Source organism: Aplysia californica, unplaced genomic scaffold, assembly GCF_000002075.1.
Source record: "Aplysia californica isolate F4 #8 unplaced genomic scaffold, AplCal3.0 scaffold01803, whole genome shotgun sequence".
Lineage (NCBI taxonomy): Eukaryota > Metazoa > Mollusca > Gastropoda > Aplysiida > Aplysiidae > Aplysia > Aplysia californica.
Genome location: NW_004799073.1, coordinates 8,368 through 27,649, shown reverse-complemented (window position 1 = coordinate 27,649; position 19,282 = coordinate 8,368). Strand labels below are relative to the sequence as shown.

Below are 19,282 nucleotides of genomic sequence, written 5' to 3'. Positions count from 1 at the left end.
GTGGTGTTGTCTGTGTGTTGTGTGGTGTTGTCTGTGTGTTGTGTGGTGTTGTCTGTGTGTTGTGTGGTGTTGTCTGTGTGTTGTGTGGTATTGTCTGTGTGTTGTGTAGTATTGTTGAAGTAGTATTTCTGTGTGTTTTGCTTTGATGGTTTGATACAAGATTCCGACACAGGCCTTTTGGCACTTTGGTCTGTCAGAGACTGTCGCTAGCCGTCAATTTGTTGTTGGAGACCGTAGTACTTCCTGTCTGGGGTCACTGAATTGATGTCTTATGTAGAGATATAAGAAGAATTGTTTGCTTTCTTTTCCTCAGATGTTCTGGGAGAAGGAAGCTTTTCTCAGGTTTTCAAAGGAACCTATCGCGGCTCGGACGTTGCCATAAAAAGATTGAGAGCTCCGCTTTTGTCAGTGGACAAGAACTATTTCACTGCTGAGGTATTGGTCACTTATCTTACACTGAGGTATTGGTCACTTATCTTACACTGACTGGTCACTTATCTTACACTGAGGTATTGGTCACTTATCTTACACTGACGTATTGGTCACTTATCTTACACTGAGGTATTGGTTGTGTGTGTGTCTTGTACTGGTGGGCAAAGGAATGGCATTTCTCTGTGGAAGGCCCCAATATTTGGTACATTGAAAATAAAAAACAAACAAACCCTCTTCTTCTTCTTCTTCTTCTTCATCTTCTTCTTCCCCTCTCCTCCTCCTCCTCCTCCACTGTCTTTTCCCCCAGAGCATCTTCCCCATCTCTCCAGCTCTGGGCCATTTGTCCCACTTTTCGCCCCATGGCACCATTTGTCCCACATTTTCACCACATGCCACCATTTGTCCCACATTTTCACCATGTGCCACCATTTGTCCCACATTTTCGCCCCATGGCACCATTTGTCCCACATTTTTGCCCCATGCCACCATTTGTCCCAAATTTTCACCCATGCCACCATTTGTCCCACATTTTCACCATGTGCCACCATTTGTCCCACATTTTCGCCCCATGCCACCATTTGTCCCAAATTTTCACCCAAGCCACCATTTGTCCCACATTTTCACCACGTGCCACCATTTGTCCCACATTTTCACGGCGTTCCTTCCCGTCTGTGCAATGTGCAGGTGTCAATGCTCCAAGAACTGAGACATCCGCACGTTGTCATGTTGCTTGGCGTCTGCTCGGGCGACAAACTGCCCCTGATGGTGCTGGAGTTTATGGCGCGCGGAAATCTCCACAGTCTTCTGCACGACGCTACAAGGTCGGTGGTTTGGACGGTCATTTGTTTTCCGAATCCAGCGGTATAGAAAACTACAGAGGGGGGAGTTGTGGGGGAGTTGTGGGGCAGTTGTGGGGTTCCTGCCATGTTATCAAAGCCCAGGAATTTGTTTACCTGATTTAGTCGACTAAAGATAAGATGAGATAAGGTAAGGTAAGGTAGATAAGATGAGATGAGATAAGGAAAGGTAGGGTAGATAGATGAGATAAGGTAGGGTAGATAAGATAAGATGAGATAAAGAAAGGTAGGGTAGATAGATAAAATGAGATGAGATAAAGAAAGGTAGGGTAGATAGATGAGATAAGGTAGGGTAGATAAGATAAGATGAGATAAGGTAAGGTAGGGTAGATAAGATGAGATAAGGTAAGGTAGGGTAGATAAGATAAGATGAGATAAGGTAGGGTAGGGTAGATAAGGTAAGGAAAGGTAGAGTAGGGTAGATAAGGTAAGGAAAGGTAGGGTAGGGTAGATAAGGTAAGGTAAGGTAGATAAGGTAGGGTAGGGTAGGGTAGATAAGGTAAGGTAAGGTAGATAAGGTAAGGAAAGGTAGGGTAGGGTATTTAAGGTAAGGTAAGGTAAGGTAGATAAGGTAGGGTAGGGTAGATAAGGTAAGGTAAGGTAAGGTAGATAAGGTAAGGAAAGGTAGGGTAGGGTAGTTAAGGTAAGGTAAGGTAAGGTAAGGTAGGGTAGGGTAGGGTAGGGTAGGGTAGGGTAGGGTAGATAAGGTAAGGTAGATAAGGTAGGGTAGGGTAGGGTAGGTAAGGTAAGGTAGATAAGGTAAGGTAAGGTAAGGTAGATAAGGTAGGGTAGGGTAGGGTAGATAAGGTAAGGTAAGGTAGATAAGGTAAGGTAGGGTAGGGTAGATAAGATAAGGAAATGTAAGTTAGATAGATAAGATGAGATGAGATAGGAATGAGTGTAACTGATCTCCATACCGAGACATTTGCTGCACAGTGGTAAATACTTTCACACACAAGCATTCATCTACACATGTACACACACACACACACACACACACACACACACACACACACACACTCACACACACATACATTTCTCTCTTAACTCGTCTGCTGGGACATTTAAGTAACCCGCTTTCAGAACTTTTTAAGGACCCCCGGGCAAGTGTTGAGTTCGTGCGTGATGTCGGCATCGCTGACCGTTTATGATGGAACAGCGTCAGAAGAAAGAGAGAGAGAGACACATTTCTCCATCTCTCTGTCTCTCTCTCTCTCTCTCACAAACACACAGACAAAAGTGTGCGCGTGCACATATTTCATACCAATGTACACACATGAATAGTCATTGGATGGACATACCAAATAACTTGTTTTTGCCTCCCTAACAATCACTGAATAGTTTATATTGATGATGGTAGGAAGGAATTTTTATTCACATTCGTTTTTGCTTCTTTTTTTTTTTAAAGAATAAAACATTTACTTCTAACAGATGTTTGATATATCAAATGTCATAATAGGCTTTTGGTTTGGGCACTGATCATCCTTTTTCAATTTTGCCATCAGTATATCGCTGTTGTCATGAACGATCATCCTTTTTGCCATCAGTATATCGCTGTTGTCATCAACGATCATCCTTTTTGCCATCAGTATATCGTTATTGTCATCAACGATCATCCTTTTTGCCATCAGTATATCGCTTTTGTCATCAACAATCATCCTTTTTGCCATCAGTATATCGCTTTTGTCATCAACAATCATCCTTTTTTGCCACCAATATATCGCTGTTGTAAAGCTCAGCAAAAGAGTGCAGTGAACTATTTTCCTTTTTGAATGTTTTCCTCCGTTTCTTTCACTCACGGCGTCTGCAATAACAACAACTGTTTTTGCACGTGCCAGGGCTGATCTGAGCCAGGAGGAGTATTGCCAGATTGGCCATGACGTGACGGCAGGCATGCTGTATCTGCACCTCCACCAGCCTCCCGTGCTGCACCTGGACTTGAAGTCTTGCAACGTTCTCATTGGATACGGCACCAGAGCCAAAGTGGCAGATTTCGGTTTTTCAAAACTAAAGTAAGTCCTTTCGAAAGATTTTGTCAGTTTGTGGCGTCTGTATTAGATGGTGAAAGATCTTGTCAGTTCGTGGCGTCTGTTACAGATGGTGAAAGATCTTGTCTGTGGCGTCTGTTACAGATGGTGAAAGATCTTGTCAGTTTGTGGCGTCTGTTACAGATGGTGAAAGATCTTGTCTGTGGCGTCTGTTACTGATGGTGAAAGATCTTGTCAGTTCGTGGCGTCTGTTACAGATGGTGAAAGATTTTGTCAGTTTGTGGCGTCTGTTATAGATGGTGAAAGATCTTGTCAGTTTGTGGCGTCTGTTGACAGATGGGGAAAGCTCTTGTCAGTTCGTGGCGTCTGTTGACAGATGGGGAAAGATCTTGTCAGTTTGTGGCGTCTGTTATAGATGGTGAAAGATCTTGTCAGTTTGTGGCGTCTGTTGACAGATGGGGAAAGATCTTATCAGTTTGTGGCATCTGTTGACAGATGGGGAAAGATCTTGTTAGTTCGTGGCGTCTGTTGACAGATGGGGAAAGATCTTGTCAGTTCGTGGCATCTGTTGACAGATGGGGAAAGATCTTGTCAGTTTGTGGCGTCTGTTATAGATGGTGAAAGATCTTGTCAGTTTGTGGCGTCTGTTGACAGATGGGGAAAGATCTTGTCAGTTTGTGGCATCTGTTGACAGATGGGGAAAGATCTTGTCAGTTCGTGGCGTCTGTTGACAGATGGGGAAAGATCTTGTCAGTTTGTGGCGTCTGTTACAGATGGTGACAGATCTTGTCAGTTTGTGGCGTCTGTTACAGATAGGGAAAGATCTTGTCAGTTTGTGGCGTCTGTTATAGATGGTGAAAAATCTTGTCAGTTTGTCATAGTTTTAGAATCTAGGTCTGTCAACTGGAAAAGGAGAAAGTACTACCAACCTTATAAACAATTTGGCTTGGACTAACGCAGAAATAGTTAAGAGACCAACTGTCTCGGAAGCTTTTATCAGAAAAATCCACGCTGAAAAGGGATTTTAAATTACTCAAAAGATGTTGAGCCAAATACAAAAAAATGAGATGAAAATTGCCAGATCAACAGAAAAATGCCAGATTCTTCCATTTCATTATTTTGATACGCGCCTGATTTCACCAGCACACTGCATTTGATGTTTTCCCCCCAGACATGAAGCAGACGTGAAAGTGTCGAGAGCGAGCAGACTTGAACCGTCGCAAGCCACGCCCGCCTGGATGGCACCAGAGCTACTGGCGGCAGGGGAGATCACCCCGAAGGCGGACGTCTATAGCTTCGGAATAATTCTCTGGGAAATGCTGACGAGGCAGATCCCTTACGAGGGCCTCTCTATTTACCAGGTAACATTAGGTTCTGTTTAGTTTTTGTAAGAGTTTTGCGGCACTTGCAACACAATCAGGTCATATAAATGCCAAGGATTAGAGTTGTTACTAGAGAGTACAGAATTCTACACTTATAGAAGCGGAACTCCCTCTTTGCGATCGCTAATTCGCTGTGAGGAATTGAAACTAAAACATGGCGGCCTGTTGAGGGCACCTTTGGCTGCGCCGCACAGCGAGGTTTCGCGTTGCTATGCACGCTGATACTAGTGGTAGGGCTTAGAAGACACCTTACATCAGTATTTTAAAACTTTCTTCGAAGAGGAAATATCGTGAAATAGTCTAGTACATTTTTATTGCCAACAATATGTCATAATTGGCAATGTTACAATGTTTTTGTATTTGTATTTTTGGTTTGTTGTTTTTTTAATGATGGGATGGGATCTGATCTAGATCTACTAAAGATCGTCACAATCACAATACACTTGATAATAACACTAATTATGAACATTAATTCTGTTGGCAAAATATCTAGATATTGTCTTGATTAGTACTAGATCTACGATAAAGGAGACGCTGACACTACAATAATATTGTCATTAAACTTAGACTTAAGGCCATCCAAAGCAAGCAAAAAAGAACATTACAAGCCTTTTCTCCAATTTACTAGAAAGAGATAAATAAATTGAGCTTATATTGAGGAAATGTATTATTTCTCACTTTAAGAATTCATCTCTGTGTTCGCATCAGTAGTGTGTACAACAACATGCTTTTTGTTTAAAGCACGTGCGAGTCTAACAAATACAAGAGATTGGAGAATGTGTCGGTTGCACATAAAATACATAGGCCTATTGTACATGCTGCCAAAAACACAAAAATGCAGAAAAGGCCTCAAAATATTGGTTTACACATAAAAGCCAATAATGCAAAACAAAGTAAACAAGAGTGGAACTGGCATATGTTTCCTGAATATATGTTCAAAGTCATTTTCTGTGTGTTGGGAGTGTGATTTCTAATGCATGAATGATAGGCTCATTCAGATGTGATAATGAAGAAACTTGTGTCTACAGTCACAACAGAAAGAGTTCCATGGTGAGTGATCACTGGTCAAGGATTTCAGAGCTGTGTGCATTTTGAGAAAAATGTATCCCCATACCCTGGATCACATGTCAACGGGATGGGCTTGTCCCCCTGTAATCCCCGCACACAGTAAACAAACACAAATTTTTTAACACGAATAAGAAAAATTAAGTGGTCTCTTGTTACGGATCAAATTGAAGTCCTGTTTCAATTCGATTAATTGATAAAAGTGCGTATCGCAATGCGTTGGCCACTCGCCTGCCCTATAGGCCTATGCTATTTAATAAATACATTCGTCAGACCTGGAATCTTTAATGCCCGCACACAGTAAACATTTTTGTTTAAGAATAAGAAAAAATAAGTGGTCTCTTGTTACGGATCAAATTGAAGTCTTGTTACAATTCAATAATTGATAATAGCGCGCATTGCAATGCATTGGCTAACTCAGCATTATACGCTATTTAATAATACATTCGTCAGATTTGGAATCTTAAATTATAATCATAATTATATGTGCCCGCGCGTGGGAAGTGAAAGTGAAAGGAATTGAAAATGCTTTCACATACAATTATGAAAGTAACATAATTAAAGTAGGACTGCATGTGCTTATAAAGGCCCAAAAAGGTGTATGGATGCGGAAATTAATGTTTCGGATGAAAATAATACGCTATCTCTACTACTGTAGCATGCGGTCAAAAATGTGATGCGCAACTTATTATCAAATATCTAGGCTACTGAACTATCGAACACCTAGATCTAGATTCTCCTACTTTTACACAATGACTTAGATCTATATCAATTCGTCTTAACCGATGAGTATTTTTTTCAAACATTTGTACACATCTATAGGTTCTATATTATTCTAGAAATGTCTTTAAAGAAAATTCTTATATAAATACTAGCCCAATATTTTAAAAAAATCCCAGTCAATGGTTTCTACAGATTTTTAAAAAGTTTATAGCAGGAGCTAAATCTCTTTTAAAAGCAAGTCCGTCCTTTTTTCTACTTCTGCTGGCGACATAAAGCTAATTATTGAACACAAGTTTTGAGAACATTAATTAGATCTAGTGAAAAAATATGTTCAGTGTAAAACAAATTTCTTGTAACAAGTTTTGCTACTAAAAAATTACGTAGGCCATATGCGTATTCAAAATGTGTGTGGGAAGCTAGAAGTGCTGTGAACAATCCCGTCCGTGTTACGAATTTTTTCACAGTTCTGTAGATCTTATATTTATAAACTCTTTATGTCTGCTTTTTCTGTTGCTACACCCAAAAACACAACAATTTAAAACCTTAATTCTAATCTCTAGTTGCACAGTGAATTCTGTAACTCAAAACTACAAACTGGACAGTAAATGTTCCACTTTTCACTCGTTTGTAAAAGCCGCTCTTGCTTTAAAAGCTATAGGGTTACTTCCGAAAACGATAAAATGTGCCCTCAAGACGCCATTGTTTTTGGTCTTCAATTCCTCACAGGTCACGTGGTACAGTTCCCGTTCTATAAGTGTAGAATTCTGTGCTAGAGAGTAATATACCAAGAAAAGATGGAGGAAAGATAAGGATGAAAGATGTGTGATAGAAGTGAAGGAGCAAACCACACTAGAGCTCTCCTATGAAACATCTGTCGTCCTTATCACTCCTTCTTGTCTTTGTTGCTATCTAGCAGTTACACCTCTAGTCTTCAGCACTTATAGTGCCTATTTGTGTTGCAAGTGCCGTAAAACTCTTACAAAAACCGACTGAAAACTGCCATGAGCATGCTGGTAGTCAAAACAATATTTGAGTACAGAGAGACCTGGCTCAAAACTGATCCAAAAAACGTAAGCAAGACAACCACCTGTATAAGACAACCACCTGTATAAGACAATCGCCTGTATAAGACAACCACCTGTATAAGACAGCCACCTGTATAAGACAATCACCTGTATAAGACAACCACCTGTAGAAGACAACTACCTGTATAAGACAACCACCTGTATAAGACATCCACCTGTACATATTAGACAATCACCTGTATAAGACAATCACCTGTATAAGACAACCACCTGTACAAGACAATCACCTGTACAAGACAATCACCTATATAAGACAACCACCTGTACAAGACAACCACCTGTACAAGACAACCACCTGTATAAGACAACCACCTATATAAGACAACCACCTGTATAAGACAACCACCTGTACATATTAGACATCCACCTGTATAAGACAACCACCTGTCTAAGACCTCCACCTGTCCTGATAACATCCGTCCACCATCACAGAAAAACTGAACCAACTCTTGTCATTTTCATTATTTCAAGGAGAAATGTCTATCACATTAATCACTGAAACTGAACGCACATGATGGTAGAACTTTTGAAAATATCCAGGAATGACAAGAGTGAGGAACAGCACAGAAGAATGCCTGTTGGCGCGATCATTATTCACTCATTGTTCACTGTTGTTGTTGTTGTTGTTATTTAATTTTCTTATAACGATGATGTAAACCTTTTGTTGTTGTTGTTGCTGTTGTTGTTATCTATACATATTTTATTTGTTAAAATCCATCACTTTGGCCGCCTAAAACTTCGGAACCACTTAACTTTCGAATTTGAAAAAATTAAGGGTGGTTCAGAATTATTTAAAGGGTTCACAACTTTATTGAGGAGTCTGAAGTCACTGTAGTTTAATTTTCAGTTTTTCATTAGTTTCGTTTAGGTCTAATCTTGGGAAAGTCCGTCTTCTTTGACGTCATTGTAAACGAGTGAGGCTTCCGTTTACAAGCTGTGCGCACTGGTTCCACAATGACTTGACGTTCACAAGCTGTGCACACTGGTTCCACAATGACTTGACATTCACAAGCTGTGCACACTGGTTCCACAATGACTTGACGTTCACAAGCTGTGCACACTGCTTCCACAATGACTTGACGATTAGTTTAAGTACGTTCATCGAACGTGTACTCAGCTAGTTTTCTTATAACTATGACGTAAAACTTTTGTTGCTGTTGTTGTTGTTGCTGTTGTTGTTGTTGTTGCTGTTGTTGTTGCTGTTGTTGTTGCTGTTGCTGCTGTTGTTGTTATTGTAGTTATTTTCTCATTATAACGATGATGTAGGCCTAAACCTTTTGTTATTGTGGTTGTTGTTGTTGCTGCTGCTGTTGTTGTTGTTATTTTGTCATAACGATGATGTAAAACTTTTGTTGTTGTTGTTGTTGTTGTTGTTGTAGTTATTTTCTCATAACGATGATGTAAACCTTTTGTTGTTGTTGTTGTTGTTGTTGTTGTAGTTATTTTCTCATAACGATGATGTAAACCTTTTGTTGTTGTTGTTGTTGTTGTAGTTATTTTCTTATAACGATGATGTAAACCTTTTGTTGTTGTTGTTGTTGTTGTTATTTTCTCATAACGATGATGTAAACCTTGCACCAGGTCCTAGAGAGTGTGCGACTAAATCGGCGGCCGGTGGTTCCGGCGTCGTGCCCGACTGTCTTGTCCCACCTCATGAGGAAATGCTGGGAACACAACCCTGCGGCAAGACCCAGCTTCAAGGTGAACGATTTGTACACGGTCGCCTCGTTGTCTTTGTTCATTGAGGGGGTGGTTGGCAGGCGCTCTGCTGGTGTTTTTGCTCCTCTTGTAAGACATTTATTGCCCTCATCTCTTCTACTAAATTTCTTTTCTGTTACTCTCTAGTAACACGTCTAATCTTCGGCACTGATATGACCTATTGATGTTGCAAGCGCAGTAAGACTGGGGGGAGGGGAGTGTCTTTGGATTGAACTGAGGAGCATAATCTGGTCCCTGTTTGTCAATCTTGATTTAATCCTCTGTGTTTATCAATCTTGATTTAATCGTCTGTGTTTGATGATGTATGCAAGGTCATAAGCTGAGATCATCGTGTAGCCCAGACTTTTGCCAACTCTTCCCAAGACTCTAGCTCCATTCTTTTGTCTTCATCTTGATCGCCTCTCGTATTCTCCTAATCTTTAGGAGTCTTCCTCTGTTTCTTTTACCAACTGGAGTCAGCAAAAGGAAACTGTAGACTCTATGCTTCTGGGGAAGCTGAAGATCTGTACAAATCATCCTAAAGTGCCAGATCTGCGACAGATTTGAGCAATCCTATCATGGTTCTCCATTCAGTTCTTTGCTTGGATGTTCCCAAAAAAGCTATGTTATCCTGACCTTTCCCTGTCACCCGTCCATTTAGGCTCTCGCGGTCTACCTCTACCTTATTTGCCTTGAATGTTGTCAGTGAGAGTTGGATGTTCAAGGAATTTATGTCTATCCAGGTGCCCCAGAAACTGCATTTGTTATTTCTTGATTGTGTTTATTAGTGGACGATACAAGAGATATTTATTATTGCTCCATTCTGACTCATGCTCACAAGCTTGCACAGGATATAGATCTTGTTGAGTTCTGAGTAGACATTTGTGTGGGTGGTTGACGGGTGCTCTGGTGTGGTTTGCTCCTTCTTTCCTTTCAAAATCTATCGTCCTGATCTCTCCTCCTTTTTTGTGATTGTTACTCTCTTATACCCCTCTAATCTTCAGCACTTATATGACCTAATTGTATTCAAGTGCCGTAACATTCTGACTAAAACAAAAGACATTTGTGGGAGACCTCCCCATTGACGTGTTTCCCTTATTTTGTGGTCGTATTAATTAACGTTTCTTTGCCACTTTGTACCGTATATTTCAGGATGTGCTGAGGACACTTGGACGACTTCCCAGCGCTGAAGGGTGGAAGACGAAGACTGTCGGGCTAGAGGGAGATGAGCAGGGAAGAGCTGCCGGAGCAGAGAGGAGAAACACTTTGGAAGTAACGCAGCGTACTCCTGTGGGGGACTGGTCTTTGCAGGTCGAGTCTGTTTCTTCTGATGAGGAGGATGGTGACAGTGATGATGATGATGATGACGATGGTGATGATGATGAATCAAGTGGTGAGGGGAGCAGCTGTGGCGGGGATGACAGGGGAGAGAACGAGTTTGATTCTCCAGAGAGCAGCAACCATCAGGACTCGAGTCTGTCACCGGAGAAAAAGGAAGCAACAAGTTCTCGGAGACGTAGTCCACAGACACAGATGTTGCCAGAGGAATCCTTCTCCGACAAGGTCAAGGATGAGAAAACCAGCGCCAGCGCAGAGGAAACAGTCAAGCGTCTGTCAGTAGTTTTGCCTACGGAAAGTTTAGCAGAAGATGAACAGGAAGTAGTTTTTGGTGATCACTGCTGGCGACAGGAGTCCGTCCATGACGCGGAACAGATCCCGTCTCCAGATGAAAGGCAGAGCAACAGACCAAGCAGACGTACAGATACCGCTGCTAAACTCATTGAGAAATACTTGCCAGCAACAAAACTGGGGAGCGCACTGAGCAAATCTTGTGACCTTCACCCACAAGGACAAACAGACAGACGGTACTCCTCCGATAAATTACTTCCCCTGCGGCATTCTATGGACCGCCCCAAACCGGAAGTGCCACCCAGAAAAGATGACGGTCCAGTCAGACGTCAAGGACCAGACACGTCTGCTCACAGTTGTCACGAGATCTCGGAGACTCGGTCAAAGGACTTCCACTCAGATCTCCCCTCCAAGGACGCAACAACGACCAGTTTGAGCGATGATGTTGACCCCCGCAGCTCTTTCAAAGACGGTAGTGACAAAGGGGAAATAACTTCATACGTTCCTTCCTTTCTCAAAGACAAACCAACGCCTTCTCCGAGAATGAGCATTGCTCCAACACCCCAGGACACAACCAATTGGGGGAAAACTGTCAACAGAAGTTTGGATTTGCCCATGCTAAGTTCTTTCATGAAATCCCTGGACAAAGCTGAGGGAAAACCGACAATGAGATCTGCCGATGTTTCCCACAAGGCTCGTTTTCTTGCAAAATCTGGAACTGGTCAAAGAACAAGTGTTTCTCAAGTTGCAGGGTTTGAAGAGGAAGATCATCGAAGCAGTTATTTGACCCAAGTGTCAGAGGAATTCAAGAGCTGTGAACCCATCCCTTCTCTAAAGAAACAAGTAAACAATAACAGACAAACACACAACAGACAAACACACGACAGACAAACACACAACAGACAAACACATGACAGACAAACACAACATGAATTAGATAATGTTGAACAGACCAGACTTGATTGTTCACTTCACAAAACCTTTCTGGAATCCCCTTTGGAGACGAGTGAGAGTGAGAAGAGATTCCCTTTTTTGTCAGAGCTGCTAGTTGCTGCTGCCAAGAGAACTGATGAAAACGCCGACTTGGCTTCGGGATCCTCCATTTCTCGTGTTACGAATCCAGACTTTGGGAAATCTGAACGTCAGAATGTTTTGTTATCTTCAGACTCGTCAAATCACTCGGAACTACTTCTGCGTGATAAATCTGAGCATCAACGCATTTCTTTGTCTACAGACTCATCAACTCCTTCAGAGCAGCTCAAAGCGTTAGTGCTTTCTTCCGATTCATCTGGAGATACAACAAAGTGTCAAGATAAGGATTGTGAGAAGGCAATATCTGACCCTGTCCTACACGGCCCTGAAGATACTTTACCCTCCAGACCCAGGAGGCTGAGCGCGGATTCGGATTCAGATTCTTCGACTGAGGTTGACAATCTTTCCGTGGACAGTTTGAGTCTGAGCACAGATGAAGTGGATTTCTCCGTTGTCCGTGGCCCCGGGGCGGATCACAGTGCCGCGACTGTCCTTGCAGACATTTCCAGCTCCCTGTCTCAAGCTACATCAGCCAAGGGGATTCAAAACAAGTCCAATACTGAGAATATTCCTCAACTTTCTAGTAAAAGTATGTGCAAGTCAAATAACGATAGGCATCAGTTTGCTAATAGGGAAAGTTTTTATCTCCTTGAGAGTCATAATGAAGATCCACCTTTTGTGATTGAGTCACCACAAAGTGTGAACTCCTCTCATGTCAAAGAAACTTCTCCGAATCAACAGTTTGTGGGAGCGGATAGTGTCATGTGTCACCGTCCTGGTGTGGACTTTGGGCTTACAGGGCATGATGGAGAAAGCCAACAGGATTCAGGAAATGAGGCTGGCAGGAACGACTCTTTCTCTACCTCTCAAGTTGTCGGCAAAAATGTTGACGGTATACACAAATCGACAAATGGAGATGACAAGTTCGAAAGAGATTCTCTCGAGGAAGGTCCAGAGATGGTTCAGCATCAAGTTAATAAGACAGCCGGAAAGGAACTGTCAAGAAAGCAGCTTGTGAAAAATAAAATGAATTCTCAAAGTTCCAGCAAAAACAGTGAAAAAAATGTTTACGACAGGAAGTCACCTTGGTCTGCCACTGTCAATCGAGTCCCGATTCCAAAACTGCAGTTTTCAGCAGCAGATATCATCTCTCAGAAGGGAAAGTTGTCAAAAGCCAAAGAACTGGCGCCACATGTACAAAGGGGAGCTAACTCAGGTCCCCCGCCCGGTGCCCACTTCTCTCTACGTGCCAGCATGCTGCTGGCTCAGAAAGGTCAGCTGAGGCCGGTGGTTTCGCGAGAGCCGACGTCACCGACAAAGCTTCTGGAAAGGTCACAGCAAGGGTCTGTGCCATCTGTTGCCAGCATTCTCAAAAGGGTATGTATTGGGAACAGTCATAACACTGGTGCAGGAGGGTTGATCAATAACAACAACAAGAATGTAGATCATTTTTCTATTGTGTACACACAGCTCTAGGGAAGCCTTCTGGCTGTTCTTGAGCTCGGGCGATTTTGTGCTCTCAACCCATTTGTCTTGGACTTATCAGAGATGAGCGTTTGAACCTATGAACAATGTTTGGACCTATCAGAGATGAATGTTTGGACCTATCAGAGATGAATGTTTGGACCTATCAGAGATGAATGTTTGGACCAATCAGAGATGAATGTTTGGACCAATCAGAGATGAATGTTTGGACCAATCAGAGATGAATGTTTGGACCTATCAGAGATGAATGTTTGGACCTATCAGAGATAAACGTTACATTCGAAGGTCCTGCCTCTTAAGTAACATGATTCTGTTGATAGAGTTGTTAAACCCGTACATTGGCTTTGAGGGGAATTTCCGTACTGTGGAACTCGGATTCAACGAGGTCGCTGGGCCTGACCTAAAATCTCGTTGAATCCGAGTGTTCGTTATAGCAAACACGAGGTTTTGTGTAGATAATTACAGGCACAGAGAGAGTAATGTATAAAGAGAAGTCACAGGAAGTGCCTGAAATGCCTGCATATTATGAGCTGTGGAAAAAAAAAGACCGATTCGTTCAAAGGCACACGCCTGTGTCATCTCGATTGTTTACCAAAAAGTTGAGTTGCTGTGTAGAGCCAGTAGCTTAGCATACGGCAACTTTTGATTCCATAGACCGGCGCACAATTCATTACGTAGATCTACGTCAAGACTAGCTTATCATTGTCATAATGATCAGTTGCCGAGGGGAAAAAAAGACTGACGCGTTTGTATCTGCGACATTCAACGCCCGGACCGCTAGTGCCCCCCCCCCCCCTCCCCGACACACACACACAGTCACACGTGTGCAGGCCGCCCATCCGACCCCGACACACGCCAGAGTAGACACGTGCACGTGCCAACAACGCATGTGTTGATATTAAAGAAGACCGCTGATTGTTCGCATGCAATCGGTTAAGTGAATAATGGTTCACGATGCAGGTGCAATGGATGGTTTCCGGGAATAGATAAAGTTTGTTCTGGGAGAAAAATGAGTGAAGCCACGTCTGTGGGGGCTGTTCCCCATGGCAGCGACCTCGTTGAATCCCAGCTCGCTGATTTAAGTGCTCGTTGAATCCGGGTTACTTTTATTGATTTTAAAGAAGAAAAAAAACGGGGAATCTATCTCATCTCGTTGAATTCGAGTTCCATTGTACATCTTTTCAGTAGCTTAAATATTACCCCAGCTCTTTCCAGTTTTGGACCAGGCAAAATAGATCCACATCCTTACAGCACCCACACTGCAATCATTGGCAGAATCCACACCCCGACCTCCCTCTTCATCACCAACCCCTGTTTCTAGACATACAGGACGGTGCTATCATTGTCCTTAAGTTGCACAGGCAGCCCAACGTTCCTGATATCTTGGGAACATGTTGTGCCCGTAACAGTTCACTCACGCTAAGTCCAGGAATGATGTTATTATTACTTCTGCTGCCCCATGAGTTGCTTTCTATTGGCTTGGTGCCTGATGGGTAAATTTAGCAAAAAGAAATGTTTTAATGCTTTGAAAATGTCTGTACAAATGTAGATGGTAACTTATAAGGAAACGTTGGAAAATCTTTTCCTCTCATGTAAATAAATTTCAGGTAATGCTACAAAAATTATGAGAATTTTTACAAAAATGTAATCTGTTTTCAGGCAATGACAGATCGACGGTTTGCCATGGGAGATAATCTGGATAGCCATGACGTGACACCCGATGCGTCGTGGTCATTGCAGGATGAGGAACTACCGACCTGAACATTTCTGGTTTCTCACAGCAAGGGGGAAACGTTCTGTCTTAAGTAGATTTGTTGTCAATAGAGCATTTTGATTCTGGGTGGAAGAAAATGTGAGCAGAGAACTGAACTCTTTGGCTCTGAATCACTACATAAGTGACCTTCTCTGTACCATGCTTCAGCGGATCTCTACGCTACTTGAGTGGGGTTTTGGGAGGTACTGATGTCCACAAGCCCAAGATCTACACATGAGGTTGTTGTGCTACATTTACTAACTTTGTCACCCATCTTGAGATTCTCTGTCCAGTTAGGAATAGTGTGAGAGCTCACAGAAACCAATCCATCAATATTTCACTGAATCATAACATCAATATTTCACTGAATCATAACATCAATATTTCACTGAATCATAACATCAATATTTCACTGAATCATAACATCAATATTTCACTGAATCATAACATCAATATTTCACTGAATCATAACATCAATATTTCACTGAATCATAACATCAATATTTCACTGAATCATAACATCAATATTTCACTGAATCATAACTAACAGTTTTAAGGTAACAACCTTGACCGCCTCAAATTGGGAGCGTAAAATTGGGGAATCTCTTGCATACAGAAAGAGTAAACCATTTTGCTGAAATGGATTTTCCATGTGTAGAGATTTCTCTGCCTTGAGTGTAAGATTTAGTAAGAAAGGTCTCCAGAATTTTAGCATTGAGATGAAAGGTTGTTACTTTTTATTCATCACATGGGAATAGAGAGATCGTTATGTTAGCGTTCAAAATCGTCTACAGAATTATGTTGTGATAATTTTTCATTTGTAAACAGCCCAAGACTATGGATTCTCAGGTGCATCATTCAAGACTGCTGAGTCTTTATTTGATATTGTTTCTTTACAATCTGCCGTTGTTGCTTTATAAAATGAGTTCTGAATAATAGCTGGAACTTCATACTTTATAGGTTATAGATGCTTAAAGAGATTTTTCTAATAAAAGATGAAAAATGAGGAGGGTAATAATTGAACAAAAGTACTATATAGGAGAGATAAGTTAAATTCTTGGACTGTTTGATTCAGTAGTTCAATTCTAGGACTGTTTGATCCAGTAGTTCAATTCTAGGACTGTTTGATTCAGTAGTTCAATTCTAGGACTGTTTGATCCAGTAGTTCAATTTAAATTCTAGGACTGTTTCGATGCAATATCCTGAAGTCTGAAGGCCTTTGACCTTTGTTGTTGGTAACAAGTGTCTAGATAGATGGAGATGTAGTTACTTTGTATTTCTGTATTGAATTTTGCTTTGTCACAGAGTGCCAGAGTAGAGAACTTCTCCTATTGAGAACTAGTTGTATCTGATTGACTCAATATTTATTGAGAACTAGTTGTATCTGATTTACTCAATATTTATTGTGAACTAGTTGTATCTGATTGACTCAATATTTATTGAGAACTAGTTGTATCTGATTTACTCAATATTTATTGAGAACTAGTTGTATCTGATTGACTCAATATTTATTGAGAGCTAGTTGTATCTGATTGACTCAATATTTATTGAGAACTAGCTGTATCTGATTTACTCAATATTTATTGAGAACTAGTTGTATCTGATTTACTCAATATTTATTGAGAACTAGTTGTATCTGATTTACTCAATATTTATTGAGAACTAGTTGTATCTGATTTACTCAATATTTATTGAGAACTAGTTGTATCTGATTTACTCAATATTTATTGAGAACTAGTTGTATCTGATTTACTCAATATTTATTGATGATTATTGATTACATGAATAGTACATGTAGAGGTTTGTATATATAGAATGTTGACCTGCTGTATTTTCATTTTAAATTTTGTCTGTTGGGACATTTTTTTAGATGGTCATTAACGATGTCATAAATTATATTATATGTATAGGCCTATGCATATTCTACTCTCTGCTGGGATGTTTCATCAGGGTCAGTGAAATATCGAGCCCAGGGTAGCTCTGACGAGCCCAGGGTAGCTCTGACGAGCCCAGGGTAGCTCTGACGCGCACGGCTGGAAGCCTGCCTCCTAAAGTATCTAAACTGCGTTGATGAAGGCGTAAAAAGCACCAACGTTTTATAGAAGAGTTCGTCTGTAGTTTTTTGTAGGGTTTTTGTTATATGTTAGCATGTAGCCTGCACACCGTAACTTTTTAAAAAATCACTACAACTTTTACGTGACACATTTTGTGGTCAGATTTGATCTATGGTAGTGTCGACAAGACACACACGTGGTCAGTGAGAATGCCCGTCAATGTCATAGATGGACCCAAAACACTGTGAAATAGTCACCACATAACTGTGAAATAGTCACCACATAACTGTGAAATAGTCACCACATAACTGTGAAATAGGCACCACAAAACTGAAATAGTCACCACATAACTGTGAAATAGTCACCACATAACTGTGAAATAGTCACCACAAAACTGAAATAGTCACCACAAAACTGTGAAATAGTCACCACAAAACTGTGAAATAGTCACCACAAAACTGTGAAATAGTCACCACATAACTGTGAAATAGTCACCACATAACTGTGAAATAGTCACCACATAACTGAAATAGTCACCACAAAACAGTGAAATAGTCACCACATAACTGTGAAATAGTCACCACATAACTGTGAAATAGTCACCACAAAACTGAAATAGTCACCACATAACTGTGAGATAGTCACCACATAACTGTGAAATAGTCACCACATAACTGTGAAATAGTCACCACAAAACTGAAATAGTCACCACAAAACTGTGAAATAGTCACCACATAACAGTGAAATAGTCACCACATAACTGAAATAGTCACCACAAAACTGAAAAGGTATATTGTCCTTTCTTTTATGAAATGTTTGATTTGTATCTGTTGTGAGAAGAAGAATTTTTACCTTTTTTTCTGTATTAATTTATGAAAACCTGAGAACATATTTAAATGTACAATGTCAAAGACTAAACCTATTTATTTGCTTGTAATTCACATTCCTCTATGACTTGCCTTTGTACATTTCTACTGATGTACCTTCAATAGATTGACAACAAAACTTGTCCTATTTGTACATCTATTGTTTCCATAAAACATTCCAACTGGAAAGGGTTCATTTCTGATCTCCGGGGAAAACTTGCCTTTTCGATAGATGGTTACTAACACTAATCTATCTGTTTTGTTTCTTGCATTCCATAAGCTAATGGAATAGTTTTTCATTAGCTTGTAGCTAATATCATATACTATTTATAGAGTGTTAGGTCACTTTACTTTTTCCACTTACAGTCTAGCATGTTCATAGCAAACTCTCCAAAATATGCAAATAGCGAACAGATTGTAAAATCCCAAATTTTTCTTATGCGTGTGTATATTGTTTGTAGCTAAATCATGTACATAGCAAAATTTGTATGTAATGAAAAGATTTTCGCCTGGCGCCACTTTGGCTAGGTGGGTGCTAGACTGTATGTGTCTTTGTGTCTTTGTACATTTGTGTCATGTGCCTTACCCAGCTTGTGGGGCCGACAGCTAAAGTGTTTGGTTCGGCTCCTCGGGTCGCTCTGAGTGCAGAAAGCACAAGTCCTGTCCTCATGTGGGGAAGATGTTTTTATTGAGGATGTTGGTCCTGTTCCGGGGATGTTTGTCCTTATTTCTGTGGCAAGGTGGTGACATCAGACACTCGTCAAAATAATGGAATCAAAGAAATACACATTTTTCTGAGCATTTGGCAATTTTGAAAACTATTTTTGGTTTGAGCTCAACATCTTTTATGGTTATTTATAAAGACATTCCTGTGTGGATTTTACTAAAAACTGTTGACCAAATTCATCCAAAAATAAAATTTTGCGATTTCCAAGGACGCTACAGCTTTACGAATCACTAAACTTTGGCAGCCATTTTCTCATTACTTTTACTTCTGAAATCAGAAGACTCTCACCTTTCTTCTAGCGCAAATATCTCGACATCCTTTCAATATAGATTGGGTATTTTTTGTTCTTCAAAAACAAGGCGAATGAACAGGCTTTAAACTGAAACCAAGAACTCTTTATGCCCAACAAAATGAACAAACGCGTGATTCCACGGCATCGTGACAGATTTTCATTGTAATTAAGATGTGAGTCAACGGCCATTTTTCTCCCAAAAGTCAGTTTGTGG

The 19,282-nt window shown here is 40.8% G+C and overlaps 1 protein-coding gene across 1 annotated transcript in view; it reads left to right on the top strand.

The window, feature by feature from the left end:
* LOC101852822 overlaps positions 1–18,818 on the top strand; it is a gene marked incomplete at its 5' end in the record, with an annotated part of 25,973 nt that extends 7,155 nt beyond the window's left edge. The window contains 7 exon segments of the mRNA XM_013091000.2: positions 314–435; positions 1,117–1,253; positions 3,128–3,301; positions 4,449–4,638; positions 9,114–9,233; positions 10,383–13,268; positions 15,036–18,818. Of these exon segments, the coding sequence (XP_012946454.2) occupies positions 314–435; positions 1,117–1,253; positions 3,128–3,301; positions 4,449–4,638; positions 9,114–9,233; positions 10,383–13,268; positions 15,036–15,137 (3,731 nt within the window). The 3' untranslated portion in view covers positions 15,138–18,818.
* Positions 18,819–19,282: the final 464 nt, after the last annotated feature.